Source organism: Scyliorhinus torazame, chromosome 4 (assembly GCF_047496885.1).
Source record: "Scyliorhinus torazame isolate Kashiwa2021f chromosome 4, sScyTor2.1, whole genome shotgun sequence".
NCBI lineage: Eukaryota > Metazoa > Chordata > Chondrichthyes > Carcharhiniformes > Scyliorhinidae > Scyliorhinus > Scyliorhinus torazame.
Window position 1 is genome coordinate 272,002,076 of NC_092710.1, and position 21,126 is coordinate 272,023,201.

At 40.4% G+C, this 21,126-nt stretch overlaps 1 protein-coding gene across 2 annotated transcripts in view; it reads left to right on the plus strand.

The window, feature by feature from the left end:
* ibtk (inhibitor of Bruton agammaglobulinemia tyrosine kinase) overlaps window positions 1-21,126 on the plus strand; it is a 139,995-nt gene that overhangs the window by 35,912 nt on the left and 82,957 nt on the right. For both annotated transcript variants that reach the window (XM_072499802.1, XM_072499803.1), the window contains exons 3-9: window positions 827-923; window positions 1,740-1,864; window positions 7,658-7,768; window positions 12,513-12,683; window positions 13,976-14,093; window positions 15,911-16,091; window positions 17,650-17,773. In XM_072499802.1, the coding sequence (XP_072355903.1) occupies window positions 827-923; window positions 1,740-1,864; window positions 7,658-7,768; window positions 12,513-12,683; window positions 13,976-14,093; window positions 15,911-16,091; window positions 17,650-17,773 (927 nt within the window). The remainder of the gene's footprint in view (window positions 1-826; window positions 924-1,739; window positions 1,865-7,657; window positions 7,769-12,512; window positions 12,684-13,975; window positions 14,094-15,910; window positions 16,092-17,649; window positions 17,774-21,126) is intronic.

Here is a 21,126-nt window from a genome sequence, read left to right on the forward strand (position 1 = left end):
GATTATTTGGAGCAAAAGGTGATCTGCACACAGATCATCAACCTGCCGAAAAGGACACAAAGATAAGGCTTTAGTTAATGGAACAAAAACAGAAAAAGCTGGACAATCGCAGCAGGTCTGACAGCGTCTGGAGAGAGGAAGGAGCTAATATTTTGAGTTTGGATGACTCATTGTCAAATCTTTGACATGATTTTAGATATGAAGAAAAGCTTATAATTGGGGTTTGTATGGAATTTATTACTTTTTCAAAAGAATTAGGTTTTGCATCGATAAAGATATATTGTTCCCACTGAACCAGGTACGGGGGCGTAAATTTGGAATTGTTATTGGAAGATCAAAGAGGAGATTAGTTAAAATGTTTGCAAATACAAATTTATTGAAAACATGAATTGTTGAATCACAAATTGAGACATAGACTCGGAGATCACTCAAAGGAGTAGATTGGTATTTACAAAGGAAAAATATAAGAAGATATGTGGAAAGAACAGGGTATTGAGATTATAACCCCAATTGAGGCTAACTCTGACAGAAAGGCCCAGTTGCTATAATTAAAATTTTAAACTCGCGTGCTATTTAAAGTAAATGTGATTTCTAGAATTTCATGGACTTTTGTCTCAGATTTCCGTTTCTTTGTAGATTATCATAGAAATGAGATTATCATAGAAATAACAGTGCAGAAGGAGGCCATTCGGCCCATCGAGTCTGCACCGGCTCTTGGAAAGAGCACCCTAACAAGATACTTAGATTGGAAGTATCTTGTTATATCCTGTCTTTTAGATATGTCCAGTTTATACTTTCCGATTTTTGTTTGACCATTTTTTTGCAGCATGGGAGTAGTCTTTACATGCAGGATAAAGAAGGATTATCTACACTCGACTTGGCCATGAAAGATAGACCATCACATGTGATTTATAGAAAGACTGGTATTGTCCTCTCTTCATTCTCTCAATAAATGTGTGTTGTAATTTAAAGTTTTTTAAAAAAACCTGAAGATAACATTGAAATATCTGTTTAACTGTTCATTGTCCTTACAAATCCTTAGAAAAACTCTACAGAATCATTTATGAATCATGTGACTGAGTTCTAACGGTTCTTTTAGATATGGGTACCTGGGTATTTTGAAATCTGTAGAAATCTTCAGTGTATACAATATAATTTAGCTGCTACTGCTAATTGAGTTAGAGGAGCAATTAGTGACATTTTAAAAGTGAGCTTGTTGCATTATTTATGCCACCAACGAAAGACTAGAAAAAGCTGCAAATTGACAATTTTCTGATCCAGTGATTTAATAGTCTTAAAAAGTCCTGGTTTGCTATGTGACTAGTTTCATTGAAGTCCAATAAAGATTGGGGAGATGCTGATGAAAAAAGATAGTTTCTTGGGGGGGAGGAAATAGAGGATAGAGTGACCTGCTGTTGGCATTAAGCAGGCCATCTGCTTTCCCTCTTTGTTGGTTATGACAAGTAGCAATGCAGGAGGATTGGCAAAGCATTCTAAAAGCACCATCAAATATATTTAATAGAAAACATGTGTTATTTTCTTATTCTGTTCATTTAGGTTCCAACATTACAAAAACTGATTTGAAATTTGTCCGAATATTTTTAATTCTTTTTATTAATGTCCGTTGTAGGTTGTATTTATTAAACAAACTAATTTAGCTATCTGGCTGATCAACATTGTACTTAAGTGGTTTAATGGCTTTTGAATTTTTGACATGTATATTCAGATTTATTTTCTAGATCCTACTGAAGTCTATACCTGGGGTAACAACACTAATTTTACTCTTGGTCATGGAAGCCAACAAAGCAAGCATCATCCTGAGCTTGTAGACTTCTTCTCCAGGTCCGGGATCTACATCAAGGAGGTACAAAAACTTTCTTATGATGAGAATTCATGTTTTAAAATCTGCTCTTAGCTGAAAACAAGTCTGCAGATATTTAGTTTTTGCCAATTAACTTGTGTGGAGTGTACAAACTAATCACCTACTAATCGTGAACACAACTAATCGTGAACACAGCCCAGTCTATCACACAAACGTGCCTCCCATCCATTTACTCCATCTACACCTCCCGCTGCCTGGGGAAAGCGGTCAGCATAATCAAAGACTCTTCCCACCTGGCTTACTCACTCTTCCAACTTCTTCCATCGGGCAGGAGATACAGAAGTCTGAGAACACGCACGAACAGATTCAGAAACAGCTTCTTCCCTGCTGTTACCAGACTCCTAAACGACCCTCTTATGGACTGACCTCATTAACACTACTCCCCTGTATGCTTCATCCGATGCCGGTGCTTACGTAGTTACATTGTGTACCTTGTGTTACCCTATTATGTATTTTCTTTTATGTATTTTCTTTTATTTCCTTTTCTTTTCATGTACTTAATAATCTGTTGAGCTGCTCACAGAAAAATACTTTTCACTGTACCTCGGTACACGTGACAATAAACAAATCCAATCCAACCTGTATCTGCTTGGTTCAGTGGCAGTACATTTGCCTCTTAAGTCAGAGGTTTGTGTTCATGACCCTCTCCAGGACATGAGCAAATAATCCGACTGAGGGAGTGTAATGTTTTGAAATGTGTCATCTTTTGGATAAGATGTGAAGTCAGCCCAGTCTGTTGCTTTTGGACAGATGTTAAAGACTAAATAGCACTATTTGAAGGCTCCTACTGGGCTTGCTAACATTTGGTAATTGATCTCATTTTGCTGTTTGCAGAATATTATGTGAAAATTGGTTGCTACTCATGTCGACAAAGCAGCAGTAATTTCAAAAGTAATTCATTGGCTCTGACATATTTTGAGACATCCTGAGATTGGGATACTGCATGAATGCAATTGTTTATTTCAGCATGATTTAACGTTTACACTCCACCTGAAGCATATACATGATGCTGTATTTTAGGATTGAGATTTTAAATATTGAAAAAGGTGTGCAATCCAGTGTTTTGAGTATTTCAGTTAACCTCCAAACCCATCATAGAGAATGTCCCATGATCCACAAGATTAAAAACTCTAAAATTTCAGTATTTTATAGAAGAAAAGCATTCATAACTTTTTTTGTAATACATTCTGAAGAGATAGGAGAGGTCTTGAACGAGTACTTTTCTTCTGTATTTACAAATGCGAGGGGCCATATTGTTGGAGAGGACAGTGTGAAACAGATTGGTAAGCTCGAGGAAATACTTGTTAGGAAGGAAAATGTGTTGGGCATTTTGAAAAACTTGAGGATAGACAAGTCCCCCGGGCCTGACGGGATATATCCAAGGATTCTATGGGAAGCAAGAGATGAAATTGCAGAGCCGTTGGCAATGATCTTTTCGTCCTCACTGTCAACAGGGGTGGTACCAGGGGATTGGAGAGTGGCGAATGTCGTGCCCCTGTTCAAAAAAGGGACAAGGGATAACCCTGGGAATTACAGGCCAGTTAGTCTTACTTCGGTGGTAGGCAAAGTCATGGAAAGGGTACTGAAGAATAGGTTTTCTGAGCATCTGGAAAGACACTGCTTGATTAGGGATAGTCAGCACGGATTTGTGAGGGGTAGGTCTTGCCTTACAAGTCTTATTGAATTCTTTGAGGAGGTGACCAAGCATGTGGATGAAGGTAAAGCAGTGAATGTAGTGCACATGGATTTTAGTAAGGCATTTGATAAGGTTCCCCATGGTAGGCTTCTGCAGAAAGTAAGGAGGCATGGGATAGTGGGAAATTTGGCCAGTTGGATAACGGACTGGCTAACCGATAGAAGTCAGAGAGAGGTGGTGGATGGCAAATATTCAGCCTGGATCCCAGTTACCAGTGGCGTACCGCAGGGATCAGTTCTGGGTCCTCTGCTATTTGTGATTTTCATTAATGACTTGGATGAGGGAGTTGAAGGGTGGGTCAGTAAATTTGCAGACGATACGAAGATTGGTGGAGTTGTGGATAGTGAGGAGAGCTGTTGTCGGCTGCAAAGAGACATAGATAGGATGCAGAGCTGGGCTGAGAAGTGGCAGATGGAGTTTAACCCTGAAAAGTGTGAGGTTGTCCATTTTGGAAGGACAAATATGAATGCGGAATACAGGGTTAACGGTAGAGTTCTTGGCAATGTGGAGGAGCAGAGAGATCTTGGGCTCTATGTTCATACATCTTTGAAAGTTGCCACTCAAGTGGATAGAGCTGTGAAGAAGGCCTATGGGGCGGGATTCTCCACTCCCACGCCGAAGTGCCCGCGCCGTTGTGAACGCCGTCGAGGTTCACGACGGCGCGGAACGGCCCCGGTCCCGACCGATTCAGGCCCTGACAATGGGCCAGTATCGGGGCCGCGTCATCTACCCGCGCCAGGCCTTGTCGCCGTGTAAAAGCGGCGCCGCATAGATGACGCGGCCGGCGCCGCATAACGGACGTTATCCGCGCATGCGCGGGTTGGCTGGCGCCAACCCGCACATGTGCGGTTGCAGTCCTCTCTAAGTCCGCCCCGCAAGAAGATGACGGACGGATCTTGCGGGGCCGCGGAAGGAAGGAGGTCCTCCTTCAGAGAGGACGGCCCGACGATCGGTGGGCACCGATCGCGGGCCACCCCACATTCCAGGTGAAGCCCGGTGCAGGATCCCCCCTCGCCCCCCCCACAGGCCGCCCCCCCCAGCCTTCACGCACCGCCCACGACTGGAGCAACCAGGTGTGGACGCCGCCGGGGGGAACCCGCTGTTATGGCCTGGCGCTCGACCCATCCGGGCCTCAGAATAGCGGGGGTGCCGGAGAATCGCCATTTTCGGTGTCTCCGGCGATTCTCCGGCCTGCGGCCCGCAAAACGCGACCGGGCCGTTCCCGCCGCTTGGGAGAATCGTGGGAGGGCGTCGGACCGGCGTCCCCGGAAATTTTGGCGGCCCAGGCGATTCTCCCAACCGGCGTGGGAGTGGAGAATCGCACCCATGGTGTGCTAGCGTTCATTAACAGAGGGATTGAATTTAAGAGCTGTGAGGTGATGATGCAGCTGTACAAAACTTTCGTGAGGCCACATTTGGAGTACTGTGTACAGTTCTGGTCACCTCATTTTAGGAAGGATGTGGAAACTTTGGAAAAGGTGAAAAGGAGATTTACCAGGATGTTGCCTGGAATGGAGAGTAGGTCTTACGAGGAAAGGTTGAGGGTGCTAGGCCTTTTCTCATTAGAACGGAGAAGGATGAGGGGCGACTTGATAGAGGTTTATAAGATGATCAGGGGAATAGATAGAGTAGACAGTCGGAGACTTTTTCCCCAGGTGGAACAAACCATTACAAGGGGACATAAATTTAAGGTGAATGGTGGAAGATATAGGGGGGATGTCAGAGGTAGGTTCTTTACACAGAGAGTAGAGGGGGCATGGAATGCACTGCCTGTGTAAGTAGTTGAGTCGGAAACATTAGGGACCTTCAAGCAGCTATTGGATAGGTACATGGATTACGGTAAAATGATATAGTGTAGATTAATTTGTTCTTAAGGGCAGCACGGTAGCATTGTGGATAGCACAATTGCTTCACAGCTCCAGGGTCCCAGGTTCGATTCCGGCTTGGGTCACTGTGCGGAGTCTGCACATCCTCCCCGTGTCTGCGTGGGTTTCCTCCGGGTGCTCCGGTTTCCTCCCACAGTCCAAAGATGTGCAGGTTAAGTGGATTGGCCATGATAAATTGCCCATAGTGTCCAAAATTGCCCTTAGTGTTTGGTGGACGTGTTGACTTTGGGTAGGGTGCTCTTTCCAAGAGCTGGTGCAGACTCAAATGGGCCAAATGGCTTCCTTCTGCACTGTAAATTCAATGATAATCTATGATTAATCTAGGACAAAGGTTCGGCACAACATCGTGGGGCGAAGGGCCTGTTCTGTGCTGTATTTTTCTATGTTCTATTGTGATTATCTTGTTTGAAGTGATTTATAAGTGGCAGTATTTTTTATTAATGTTGGTTAGTCACAGTGCTGGAAAGGAAATTGAAATCAGACAAGTTAAATCCTAATTGATGTATGGAATTTACTAGTTGAGGAATGTGTGTAATCTGCAATAATGCTCTGTGATGTAAAAGGAAAGAATGGTACCAAGTTTTAGACATTTGGTGCCTGTTATCCATTCAAACTGTAACATTATGGTGGGTGGTTTGTGTTACTTTATTGATTATATAATTTTTTATTGCCGTATACATCTTGAACAAGAGAAGCAGTTGTCAGTAGGTTTACTTCAGCGTTATAGCCTTTTAGTTGATTCATGGAACGTGAGAAGTTGCTGTCATGGCCAGCATTTATTACGCTTCCCTAATTGGCCTTGAGAAGGTGGTGGTGAACTATCTTCTTGAACCTCTGTCGTCCATGTGCTGTAGGTACTTGCACAATGCTATTAGGGAGGCAATTCCAAAATTTGGATCCAGTGACAGTGAAGGAATGGCGACATGTTTCCAAGTGAGCATTGTTGGTGACTTTGAGGGAAACACAGGTGATAGTATTCCCATGCACGTGATGTCCTTGTTCTTTTGGATGGTAGGGGTCATGGGTTCAGAAGTGCTATTGAATAAGCCTTAGTGGGTTTGGCAGTGTATCTTGCATATTGTTCATCTGTGGTGGAGGGAGTGAATGCTTAAGGTGCCAGATATGTTTCTAATCAAACAGGCAGTATGCTGTTGAGCTTTTTCTTAATTCTTTGGATGTAGGCATCACTGGCAATGCTAGCATTTGGTGTGCTTCCTGATTGTCCTTGAACTTGGCCAGTTCAGAGATTTAAGGGTCAACCACATTGCTGTGGATCTGGCTAGACAAGGTAAGGATGTTAGATTTCCTTCATAAAGACAATAGTGAATCATATGGTTTTTTACAACAATCCAATGGTCACCATTGTTGAAACTAGTCATGATCTGACTGAATGGCAGAGCAGGCTTGAAGGACTGAATTGCCTACTCTGTTCCTATTGATTCCAGATTTTATTTTGGTTTATTGAATTTAAATTCCATCAGCTGCTGTGGTAGGATTTGAACCTGTCTTCCTGAGCATTAGCCTGGGCCTCCAAGATACATTGCCATTATGTCACCATCTGTGTTGTTGGATCAACAATCATTCAAGCAATAAGGAATGTTCCATTACACTCCTGACTTGTAGACAGGCTTTGGGGAGTCAAGAAGTGTGGTACGTGCAGCAGAATCACCAAGCTCTGACCCTCTCACAGTAGCCACAACATTTGTTCAATGGTGATCTCCAGGATGATGTTGGTGCATTTTTCAGTGATAATGTTGTTGAATGTCAAAGGGAGATGGTTAGATTCTCTCTTGTTGGAGATGGTCATTACCAAGCACTTGTGTGACACGGCTACCACTTGTCTAAGGAAATGTCCCTCATTTAATCATGATTTAGCAACCGGCTATTGTTCAGTGGATGGCTCATAATCTGGTGTGAATTTATTTGCTCTATAGATTGGATAGGTTGCAATAGAAATAAAAATTAATGTGCTGTTGATCTGTTGAAAAACACAAAGTCTATTCTATTGATTATGCTTCTGAAAGTAATGATTAAGCTAAATTTGAAACTCTTATGATTTGAATCAGAAGTTGCTTTTTAATAAATGTTTTGAAGACTGCTTTAAAACTTTAAAGGCAGATACCACTCAGATGTGTAAGACTGGGATCACAAAATAGTAACTATTCAAATAACATGCTTTGTTTTTCGGTCCAGGTTGTGCTTTGCAAATTCCATTCCGTGTTCCTTTCCCAAAAAGGCCAAGTGTACACCTGTGGACATGGCCAAGGAGGGCGTCTTGGTCATGGAGACGAACAAACATACCTTGTAGGTAGAAATTCTATCTTTGTTTTTTTATCGTAATTTTTTTCCCTTTTTAGGGAAAGAGAATGCAGATACATTGAAAGTTCATGCTACAGTTTTAAGAAGCTGAGCAAGCTTTTCCCCTCAACGGCAAAGCTGAGTCGCTTGCTGCCAAAAATACCCATACATGCTTTATCTGTAGGCTGCAGTGAAAAATACCTCTTCCTGCAGCAGGGTCTAGTGTCGAATGAAGCAGCAAGGGCTTCCAGTGTACTGCACTGCTGGTGAAGCCATGCCTCATTTGACACCATGAACTGAAGACGTGCCCCTTGAGGCCAGATTTCAGCTTAGTGTCAGGTACTTCATTTTTTAATGATTTTTAATATTTTCAAACTGTTACAACTTTTAAGTGCTAATTAAGACTTTTACAACAGTTTTTTAAAAAGTTTGTTGACATATGTCCTTTGATCATAAATGCATAAGGGCTCCTCTCCTCCTCCCAACGGGGTTCCCCTCTACCCTTCCACACCTCAGCACCTCATTTCTCCTGCTCCAGTTCAGTTTCTAATTGATGGTAACCCCCAGGATGTTGATGGTGGGGGATTTAGTGAAGATAATGCTGTTGGATGTCAAGGAGCAAATATTAGATTCACTGTTGTTGGAGATGGCCATTGTGTGGCGTGAATGTTACTTGCTACTTGTCAGCTAAAGTCCGGATATTGTCCAGGTTTTGCTGCATTTGGACATGGACTGCTTTAGTACCTGACGAGTCGTAAATGGTGCCGATTTCCGTTGATTCCAGTTTTGCTAGTGACTTTGCAGTGTTGACAGGGCTGTGTTTGCTGTTGTTGTTTCTGGAACCTAGGTTCATCTGGATGATCAGTCCGGTTTTATTCCTTATCCAATTTCTGTCATGGTGTGGTGCAACTGAGCAGCTTGCTCAGCCATTTTAGAGGGCATTTAAGAGTCAATCACATTGCTGTGGATTTAGTGTCACATGGAGGCCAGGCCAGATAAGGATGGCAGATTTTTCTTTCCTAAAGGACATTCGTGAATCAGATGGGTTCTTGCAACAATTGGCGCTAGGTTCATGGTCACCATTCGACTTTTAATTGCAGATTGGAATCAAATTGTTGCATCTGTTGTGTTGGGATTCAAACCCAGGCCCTTGGGTTTCTAGATTACTAGACCAGTGACAATACCAAATGCCACCTTAGTTGGGTGTGGTCTGGAAGCCAGAAAATGTAAAAATATCCGAGAGGTCCTGCTGGACTTCATGGTTGTTCCAAGTTGCAACCATGGAACAAGATAACAGGAGAGGATTGGTCATCGAATGTGGAACAATCATTAAGAGGGAAACAATTGATTGGCTTCTCTGCTCCTGATGATTGCCGTCATGAGGGCCAAGCGATCACAGTAAGTGATCAGCATTTAACAGAAGGAAGTCAGTCATTGAAGTGGGAGCAGATAGTTTTTGTATTTTAAGGATGACCTACCTATTTAGAATGGGTTGGTTGGTTATCTGCCCCCAGCACCCTTACTCTAATCCACCTCTGTTATGACCAGAAGTGGACATTATTGGTTTGTATTTTTAATTTTGTATTTTTAATTCTCACCCACCCGTGGAGGGTTAGCATTACCCCATAAGACTTGAATTAATGTTTACATAAGATTTTGCTGGAACAATAAAAAGTTACCATAAAGTCTATAGCACTGGACTCCAGACAAGCCATTCAAGATCTGGCCCTTGGTCCTCTGGAATAGGACTGGTTCTGACTTTATTCTGAAAGACAAATTACAATACCTGTACAGTCCCTTGTGTGTTGTAATGGTAAGATATTATTGTGACTTCACATCAATGTGCATTTGCTAGTTGGCTTGGCAGAGGTCTATTTTGTTAAATGTCTGTCCGCTAGCCAGCTGCAAAAAGGTTCCCCAATTCGGGAAGTGGATATTGTGCAGCACACAACACTGGGATACCAGTAACCTTGAAATCTCCACAGATGTGTATGGAGTTGTCTTTCTTGAGGACTGGAATGGTGGTTGCTCATTCTCTATGGGGTACAGGTACCCTTTCTTGACCAGGTGCTCCAGGTTAGCTTTGACTTTTGGAATAAGGCACGGTTCTGGCCTTCAGAAACTTTGGCTGTGAGTCAACTTTGATATTCAATTTTAGATAATTTCCTTCCTGCTTCTCAAATCTCCTTTGAAAACAACAGTATGTTTTGTATAACAGCTGTGAGTCCAGTTTCTTCTGTTGTAATGCTGTGTACTTCCGCCCAGTTTAACCGGATCTTCTCCAGCCATGACCGTTCAAGTAAAGCTGGGTAGTTGCTTTCCACCACAAACAGCGGTAGCTTTGGAGTTTGCCCATTTAGTTCCACGTTAACTTGGGTTCAGCCCATCATAGGTGAAATTCCTCTGTATATGTTTTCAGAATGAATTTTGCAGGCATCAAGGGAAGATGTTTAAGCTTTTCTTTATAAACAGCATCTGGGACCAGAGACACTGCTGCCCCTGTATTCAGTTCCATATGTATTGGTTTGCCCTTCAGCAGTGATATTATCTAATAGTCCTGTGACTGCTGCAGACAAGATTTGGAGGGAATTTCTTCTTTGGACTCTCTGCCTCTCTGGTCCTTCCGTCCCTGCTGTATGACATGCAGATTCTTCTTATTATGTCAGACTGCAGATGTCTTTGCCTCTGCTTTGCTTTTCTGATTCAGCACTTTTTTTTTCACATGCATGCTCCATTGTGTCCCTTCTTACCATACTGACGGCATTCAAGATCTCTGCACCAACATTTGGATTGATGGTGACCAGGCTTTCCACAATGGTAACCATCTTGACAGCTTACCAACTTGAGTGCATGCTCAGCTGTCGCGTTATGCACTCAAGTTGATGCATTCAGCTGCTGTGCTTCATTTTGTGGAGGACTGTAATCTCTATACAAAGTGATGTTAGCCTTGGTCAGGTGGCATTTCTGGATTGCTTCGCCACTAAAGGCCACAGACCAGCCTGTCATGGAGGAAATAGTTCAGTACTTCACTGAATTCACAATGTTCAGGGAGCATTTTAAGAACTGGAACACACTGCACAATTGTTTCTCCTTGTTCTTGGTTTCTTTTGTGAAACCTAAATCTTAATACTATGACAAGTGGCTTAGGGAAAAAATGCGTCTCTAGGACTTTTACAATGCCCTTATGATTTTGTGCCATGTTTGTCAGGCTGCATCAAACCTCTTAATAACCCAAGGTTTTTAGGTCCCATCACACTTAAGAAAGTTGCCACCTTTTCTATTATTTTCAATTCCATGTGCAAGGACTCAGAACCGTCCATGTAGGAGCTCCACTGTTCAACAGTCTCAAAATGTCCCTTGGGTTTGGTCATTTTCATCCTTTTATTTTCTCTTTACTGTACTGCTGTTTGAAATGTGTTGTCACTTTAAGAGCTGGAACCAATTTTTTTGTTGTTCAAGTTGCCACTGCAACTGTCGGCGTTCTTTGCTGCGAGTTCCCGCGATTTGGATGTTTTGGCGGGCTCACCAGCAGCGTGGCTGCTCTGTGGTTTAAAATGTTTCAAAACTTCTTAGTTGCTGGTTAAAGCACAGCAAAGATGTGTTCTTTTTTTTCTATATGATTCGAGAGGTTTATTTTCCTCTTTGACCTTGGCAGGGTCTTTCACTTTGTTTCCCACGCATCGGGAGACCTGGTGTGTTCGTCATCTAAACTGGAGCTGTTTTTTTCACCAGTATTTTCTTTTTACTCGCTCCTTTGATTTTTTTTCTTAAAAGTTCCAGGTTGCTTTTTAAACAGTGTTTCTGGTTGCAGGCAGTTTCTTTTTCAGAACAGCCACAAATTTTGTAAAACAATACTCTACAGTTTCCTTTTTTTTAGTCTGTAGGTTTTGTTTTGTTCCAAACGCTGCAGGTCCCTGTGTTTAACTGTCAGCCCTTTTCTGCCATGCAGAATCCTACTTGCAGCTCAGGTGAAAATTAAAGATTCCTTACTGAGGTCACTTTTGTAGTGGCATTATGTAAAGATCCATTGTCCTCGTCACTAGTTATGTTTTTGGTCCTGGTACCTTTCAAGATCAATCAGGACACAAGGAGACACAGGAGATGATTAACGTTGCAATGGCCCTTGATTGCTGCAGCAGTCAAACTGATGAGAAAACATGGATCCTGCAATTTCACAATGCACTGGCTATAAAACTGCAGCAAGCATACAATACATAACACTGACCTTACTGCTCTATATTAGCTTCTACTTTTCCAATGACCAAAATCTTAAATTCTGATCTTTTTAAATCCACTGCAGTCCTTTCCCTTCCCTATCTCATTCACCGCCTCAAGTCACATATGCACCCCAGAACTCTGTGTTCCTCTTGGGTTTACACTCTTCCTTTGTCATTGGTAGCTATGCCTGAAACCATTCCAGGCTTTGTGCTCTGGAATTTTATTCCCCAACCTTCCTGCCCCTTCACCTCCCAGTCCCCCTTTAGGACTTTATTAAAAAAAACACCTCTCAATATTGCTTTTGGACGCCCCTTCTAATATTGTCTTTGAGTCTATTTTTGTCTGATTTTCTGTGAAATAATTGGGGATAGATTTTTGCATTTAGGGTACTGTATAAATGCAAGTTTTTGTTGAACCTTTCTGGTCCTCATGACTCACCTACCTGGTAAGACATTATTGTGCAAGATGTGTAGATATTTCTAATGCGACCTCTTTATTATACATTTACTTCGTAACTTTATTGTTTTGTTAGGTTCCCCGAATGGTGGAAGGTTTAGCAAACCATCATTGTTCTCAAGTAGCAGCTGCAAAGGACCATACAATTGTTTTGACAGAAGATGGATCCGTTTTTGCTTTTGGGCTGAACACTTACAAGCAGTTAGGTATTGCACCTCCACCGGCCAACAGCAGTATACCAAGACAGGTATTTATGGGATGTTTTTTGGGGTTGCGTGAAAAATGGCCAGTGAGGGGTCGATATCCTTATAATTAATCAATTTTGTTTTGAATATTCAATGCAAACTGGAAATTTTCATGTCACCACCAAAAGGTTTTTCAAAAATAATTGATCCAAGATAATGAGAGAATTTTTAGTGCAAATATATTTCATGGCGTTAAGGTTGAAGAAAATTGTGGGTATACTGCAAAACCTGAACAAATTTATTATGTTAGGTTTTGCCATATTTAATAGGGTGGGAATTGAATTTTGAAATTTGATATCTTCATAACTTTCAAATGTATACTTGAAAAGAAATAAAAATGAAGGACTATGAGGAAAAAGCAGGTGAGTAGGACTAATTGCGTATCCATTTGTAAGAGTCAGACAGGCATTGAATAGCTTCACTCTGTACTGCAAGATCCTACTTTATGATTGTAGGAGACGAAGTACCAAAGAAATGTGTGACGTTTTGCAGCCACTGGCGTTGAACAATACTTAAATTAATTGTATATGAGGATTTGATCTGGAATTGCGCAGTAAATGTCTGGAAGAATTAAATAATAGTTTTAATTTACAGCTCGAATTAGTACCTCCAAAGAGGCTATTAATTACATTTGATGCTGGGTTAAGTATTCATTTTTATTAAAAATGTTGCTTTTGCAATCTAACCAGAACCAGCACATTTGAGTAATGTGTGGTTTTATTTTTGAAGAAGTTATTCACTCAAGGAGAGGTTTGGAACTCTCTCCCACAAACAGCAGTTGAAACTAGATCAATTGTTGATTTTAATTCTGAGATAGGTGATTTTTGTTAAGCAAGATATTAAGAGATGTGGGCCAAAGTATATGGAGTTGGGTCACAGATCGGCCATGATCTCATTGAATGGCAAGACAGGCTCGAGGGGCTGAATGGCCTTCTGTTCCTGTTTCCCAAGTTCTTTCAACCTAATGTTTCCTAAAACTTCCAACTTTAAAAAAAATAAAACCGAGCTAAATTATCTGAGAAGGCTGAATGGAAACCTTAAATTAGCTTGGAGTAACTACACTCTCAGCTTTATAGGAACCATGTTCTAAAATTTATGTTGATCTCAATTGCACATACTGTTGACAGCTTTGTGCCAGTGCACTTTTTGAGTATGATGTACCATAATGTTAAGAATTTTTGTAAAACAATGTATGAAACATAACTGGTTTGGAATAAATACAAATGGGACCTTTTTTGAGCTTTTATTTACTTAATGTTTGTGGATCTATACTTTTTTAAAAACATTTATGAAGGTACAGTCCAAAACTCTTAAAGGAAGAACTGTGATTGGAGTTGCTGTGGGGCGGTTTCACACTGTTCTGTGGACAAGGGAAGCGCTGTATACCATGGGTCTGAATGCTGGCCAGCTTGGTAAGATGTAGAAGCTGTTTCACTTCTAATGCTTGCATTAATGAATATGCCATTCCAGCTTTGCATGTCATTAAAACCTAGCATGAAGCTGTGACATTTTATAAACTAATTATTATATTTAGCAAATTGTTTTTTTCACTTTGCATGTTCCTCCACTTTCTATAAATATACGAACATAAGAACCATTATAATCTTTATTAGTGTCACAAGTAGGCTTACATTAACACTGCATTGAAGTTACTGTGAAAATCCCCTAGTCGCCACACTCCAGCGCCTGTTCGGCTACACTGAGGGAGAGTTGAGAGTGTCCAATCACCCAACAAGCACATCTTTCGGGACTTATGGGAGGAAACCAGCGCACCCAGAGGAAACCTATGCAGACACAGAGAGAACGTCTAGACTCTGCACAGACAGTGACAGATAGGAGTACAGACTCCGCACAGACAGGAGCAGGGGTAGACAATTCCCTCGAGCCTGCGCCACCGTTCAATGCGATCTTGGTTGATCTCATCTCAGCTTCATTTCCACCTTCCTGCCCACTCCACATCAACCTTCATCCTGCTGCTACTTATAAACCTATCTAATCTTTTCCTTAAATGTATTAGTGTTTCGGCGTCCAAATAGGGTGAAGACAGATGTGAAATATTCGGTCAACACCTACCAATGTCCTCTGGATCCACCCACAGATTTCCCCCTTGGTCCTTAATGGGCCCTACTTTTTCCCTGGTTATCCTCTTCCCATTGATATACTTATAGAATATCTTGGGATTTACTCTACTTTTACCAGCCAGAGTTTTCTCATATCCCCTCTTTGCTCTCCTAATTGATTTCTTAAGCTCCATCCTGCACTTTCTGTACTCCACTAATGCCTCTGCAGATTTGCTCCCCTTATGCTTTTTAAAAGCCTCTCTTTTCCTTCTCATCGTATCCTGAATGTCTCTGCTCATACATGGTTTTCTAGGTTTATTACACCTTCCTATTACCTTCGAGGGAACATATTGGGCCTGTACCCTCCCTGTTTTATCTTTGAACGCTCCCCATTGCTTTTCTGAAGATTTCCCCACAAGTAACTCTTTCCAGTCTACCGTGGCCAGATCCTGCCTTATTTTATTAAAATCTACTCTCCCCAATGCAAAACAATTGTTCCCAAAGTTAAATGCAAGGTAAACCTCCTATATTTTGCTTAGCCTTAGAAGTCCACACACTACTACACGGGTGTGATATTTTAACTTTGAAAACTTTTTATCTTTACATTTGAAAGATAAGACATGGGCTGTTTGGTGTATGATTGCATGGGCTTACTTGAGATGCCTGCAGCAGTTTAAAGGAAGTGATTGGTATTTTTGTCAGTCTGAGCAAGATTTGAACTGTGGTCAAATAGGTGACAGGATATCGTGCCACGCCACTATCTTCTACTTTGCTGATCTGTACCCTCTGTTTTAACATTTAAAAAAAATTATTTTGTATGTGGGTGACTTACTGGTTTAAAGCCAATTTATGAATATGACTTATGTAAGTATAATTTTTGAGAGAAACGTAGGTGGTGAAATTGTTCTCCACATACTCTGATAATGTGTGCTATGCTAAAAAGTGATAAAACATTGGCCCACTATTCTTGCAAACCTATCTCAGTTTTTAAAGATGCAACAATATTTATATTCTTTTGCTTTCAGTCCATTACTTTTTGGTCTTGCCTTTCAAAATTTTGGAGGTGCCAACATTTTGAGTGTTATGTTACAGTTTATCCTGAATGTGTGTGAATTCCTTGAGTGCTCTGACATGCCAGTATTTACAATTTATCTGAATTATCGATTCAGGTTACTTAATGGATCCTAATGGTGAACGATGCGTGCTTGTACCTCGGCAAGTGTCAGCGTTGCATCATAAAGACATAGTGATTTCTCTGGCAGCAGCAAGTGATGGAGCCACTGTGTGTGTTACGGAAAGAGGAGATGTTTACCTGTTGGCAGGCTATCAATGCAAGAAAATTGCGTCTAGGTATTTATTTGTCTTTAACATTTTTTAACTATTACAGTAGGGTTGTTTCAAAGAATAGTCATTGTGTCTACAGGCCTGAAGTTATAAAACTGTATATCTGATGGTATCTCTGTTGCCAGAGCACAGATTGGAGAACTCAATTTGGAAGTTAAGTATGCCCAATTCTTGGTGTTATTGAGTGAAAGTCTAAACTGTTCACATATTATTCAAAGCTCCCAACATGAACCAGCGTGCCTTAGCTATGGGGTTTACATTTTATGGGTGACTACTTTTGTCTTGTTGATTCCTGGAATAAAGTGGTTAAATTATGAGGAAAGATTCAGCAGGTTAGGCTTATAAAAATTTAGAAAAATGTGAGCTGATCTTATTGAAACACAAAAGATTCTGAGGGGGCCTGACTGGGTAGATGCTGAGAGGATAATTCCCCTCTAGAACTAGGGAACTCAATTGAAAAATAAGGAGTATCCCATTTAAGATGGAGATGAGGAATTTCTTCTTTGGTTATTAATCTTTGGATTTCTGTATCCCAGAGGGCAGTGGAGGCTGGGTCATATTTAAAACTGAGTTAGACACATTCTTAGTCTACAATAGAATCAAAAGGTTATGGGGGAGAGGGGAGGGCAGGGAGGGAAATGGAATTGAAGCCACAGTCCGATCAGGCATGATCTTATTGATTGATAGAGCAGGTGTAAGCGATCAAATAAATGGCCTACTCCTGCTATTTCTTATATTTCTATGTATCTCGTACTTGCGCTGCACTTTGATTTATAAAACCAGCATACCTCCTGAGGCATTTCTCTAATCTTTCTAGGAGGTGACATATTTTTGAATTGAAGGTAATCCTTATCTGTTGAAACCCTACCATGGAATATTTCATTTTAAATAATTGCTTAGTTATCTGTGCTGTTCTGAGATAACAATTTTTCTAAATTATACAGGCATATTAGGGGAAATGTGAGATAATGAAATATTTAATATTTACTTCAAGAAAGGCTGTTGGTAAGGACTGTAATATTGCATATTTATTATTTCATTTGTCGTGAGAATAATAGTGAATTTGTTACTGTCCAATATTTGTATGATTTATTAACCAGTTAAATGTGCTGTGCACTGTTCTGACCATTGTGCTGCAAAAGAGATATACTAACATTGGCAAAAGTGGAAAGGTGATGTGTAACAGTGATTTCAGGTTGCAGCATCATGACCTATGAGAAAGAGTTAAATAATTTAAGTTTACATTACTTGCTTAAGTATATAAAATATTAAGTGGGTTCGAGAATAAATCCAAAGGGAGATAGGTCCAGAGTGGAGTATAAATTACTGAACATTTAAATTGGATATTAAAATTTCTACACGTAATAGGTTATATTTATCACCCATCAGGGTAATAAAGGTGCAAACTCTAGGAACATTCAAGAGACATCTAGTTGGTAGTCTGGTAGCGTTATGGAGTTAGATGTAATGCGTGGTGATTTTCTTTATTGCTAGCATTTGATTGTATGTATGATAATTATCTTTCCAGGAGGTGCTGAATTTAATTGTTTTCTTGGATGTGCAGGCAGTTAAACTTGAAGAAAGTTCTTGTTACTGGTGGACACCTGGATCATAAGGTTGACCCTCAGGTACTTAATGAAGGAGGAGGTGAAAACATTTTTATTCTTTCCCTGGATGAAGCAGGCAGAGTAAGTGGAGATATTTTCCTCTACCCCTCTGATTCCTAATATGATGCATATTTTTAGAGCACTAAAGTCTGAAGCTCACAGATTTGATTTAGTGATGTGTTTTAGTGTTGCTAAATGAAGGCTAGTTGCATCATTAGTATTAGAAAATTTGGTGTCCCCACTCGGCTAAATTGCTACTCTTATTTTTTTTCAACGATGGGAAGTGTCTTCTGGTGGATGGAGAGTGTGGATGGGGAAAGGTATATTTAGAAAGAAAATTACCGTGTACCCCATCTCATTCAGCTTTAAGTACTTTTTAAAAAAAAAAAAAAATAGTCAAGTACTTACCTCCTATATGGACGGATTTACTTATTGCCACACTTTCACAAAATCAATATCCAGCGAGTTGGATAACATTTTAAAGCTCTTTTTTTTCACATGTTTAGGTGCAACTGTTTTGTTGTAAAAGCCAACCACAATTTTGGGGAACGAAGTCTTACCCAGTCAGATTCTACATATAACTTCATATGGATGATTCTTGATATCCTCCAAAGTGGCAGAGCAAGCCATTCAGTTGTACAAGCAATTGTTTTGAAAGTTCCAACACCATCTTAAGGCAACTAATGATGAGAAATAAATGTAGCTTTGCTAGAGTTATCCACAGAACAAATAGAACAATGAAATGGTCAGCATCCCACTCTTCTCAAAATAGCTGAAGGAGAGATGATACTGAAGCAGGGATATAATTATAGTTTGAGGTATTGATTACTGTAAAAGGGCAAAGGGTTGTGATATATTCTAAATACTTTGAGCACTGGTGCCATGAAGAGTCAGTCACGGCTGAACAAAGGTTTGTTGTGACATGTAAATTTAAAAAACACTTATTAAATTTACATAATTGTTCCTATTTTCTGATTTCTTCACATATTGAACTAATGCAACATAAAGAAAATAAACTACCTTATATATATGGTTACGTGACTGGAAAAAAGGGTAGTGATAGAGTTCTTTAATTGGTTCAGATTTTCCCTTTGTAAGTAGGATCAGTTAGAGACAATAGTGCCACTTGGCGCAGAAATAGAAATTGTGGCATGTGGCAACTGCTTTTGATTATAGTGCAAATAAGATCCTTAAATATTTGTAAAATATGAACCCTTATTAGCAATTATAGGTTGCTGACAAATCATTTACATTATAAAATGAGAAATCACATTTTGTCAGTTAAGTGTTCCCTTCCAATACTTTGACAGTTTGAATTTCAAGTAATTCAGCATTTGCAAAATTGATTGGAAAGACCTTGGGCGGGATTCTCCGTTTTAGAACATAGAACTGTACAGCACAGTACAGGCCCTTCGGCCCACGATGTTGTGCCGAACTCGTCTGAAACTAAGATCAAATCAACCTACTCCCAATCATTCTAGTGCACTCCATATGCCTATCCAATAACCGCTTGAAAGTTCCGATAGAACTTTTGCCAACGCCTCGGGGTTTCCCGCCGGCGTGGGGCTGCCCCACAATGGGAAACCCCATTGATCGGATGGCGTAACGGAGAATTGGGGCAGAAATGTGGCGCAGCGGGGCGCAGAATCCAACCCCTTTTATTTCAAACTTCAATCTGAAATTTATTCAGCCTTCTATATCTGAGATTGAAGTGTAGTGTCATGGGTGCCATCTAGTGGTCTTAGCATAGGTGAACATTTTAATCTCTAAAGTTGCAGTTTGCTTTTTTGGAATATGGTATTGTTACGAACAATAATTTTTTTTCTCAAACGTTAGCCAGCGTGGTTGAGAAGGTTGATGCCCAGGAACCGCTTATTCTTTTTGAGTTCTTGCGGTTGGTTGTGGCGGTGATATCTGGAGAAGCTGTGAGTGGAAATTAGATCCAGGTTTTAGAAATGAGAAAATTGCTGATCAGGTTTGCCATTTGCCCATTGTGATGGAGTGTGATCATGCCACAAACTGAAAAGCCTTTGACTTCTCTTAGATGAAGACTTTTGTCTAGGTTTTAGGAGAGAAATTTTCTTAGTGCCAGTGGAGAAAACAATACACAAAACCCTCTGGTGTTAACCACATTTCCAGGTGCAGCAGGCTTAGATCTATGTAAAAGCATTGTTGTCTGTATCTAGATTCATCAAAAATAATGTTTTTAAAATGCAAAGGCATGTGAGCTTACAGGACTGGAGAGACATTTATCTCTGATGTTTGAACTATGAAAGTCCATTTAATTCATGTTTTAGTCATTGAAATTTATGTTTACCTTGAATGTATGTTGTGGATGCCATCTAGTGGCTTTTGCATAGTTTAGTATTTTATCTCTAAAACATGAAGCTATTGGTTTTTATATGCCGATTTACTGAACAGCTTGATGGGGTGGCCAGAAGGGCCATTATGCATGAAATGTTACATTAGTGATTCAATTAAAATGTGCCAGTATGAATTTTGAATTCTTGGACCGGTATCATTATTGTTTAAATTATATAATGTGCTACTAATTACTTGCTCTGAAATTTCTGCTATCATGTAATTATCTTATATATAAATATCAACAGTTTGCATTTATATAATGTATTTTAAATAATAAAACGTTCCAAAGTGCTTCACTAGGGTGGAATATAATAAGGGATTTACTGCAGACAACCAGACCACAGTTGTAGTGGGTGTGATGGAGGAGATCATTGGCCACAAAAATATTTAGATGAGTGGATGGCCAAAGGCTAGGTAGTTGGGAGTTTGAAAATGCTGTTGGTAGTGACTTATGGGAGTGGATTTTGAGGTTGGATGGAGGAACCGGGCAAATAGATACAAGGTTGTAATAAGAGATCACCGTTGTGATTGAGACTCTATCTCTCTTCGGTGATTGTTGATCTACTGGCAGAGAGGTGGGCAAAGGTGATTAAGGACTGGAAAGATGTTGACCAGATTTGCCCCAAGTTGGCATGCTGGGTTGGAGGATCTGTGAGAGAATAGAATTGAACAGTTGGAGTTGGCGTGCCTCGTTTGTCAAATTCAGAGAGTGGCACTGAGGAAAATTGTGGGCTTATCAAAGTTGAACCAAGACTAGGATGAACACATAGATAGGAATCTCAAGAAATAATGAAGGTTTGAGTAGGGTTTGAAATGGGAATGCACCAGAGAGGAGAGAAATGAAAGGAGGCAAAACCAGGTAACTTAAAGGCAAAGGAGACAAGAGAAAAGGGCACGAGGAGTAAGATACAGATAAACGAGGCGATAGAGGAAACTGGAGCAGCTGCCGAGATGTGACTGCAAATGGACATGGAAAAACTTAGATTATGTAGGCATGCCAAAGGGTATGACTGACAACTTATGCAATTATTACCAGGAATTATGAATATTAATTCTGAATCGTATGGATT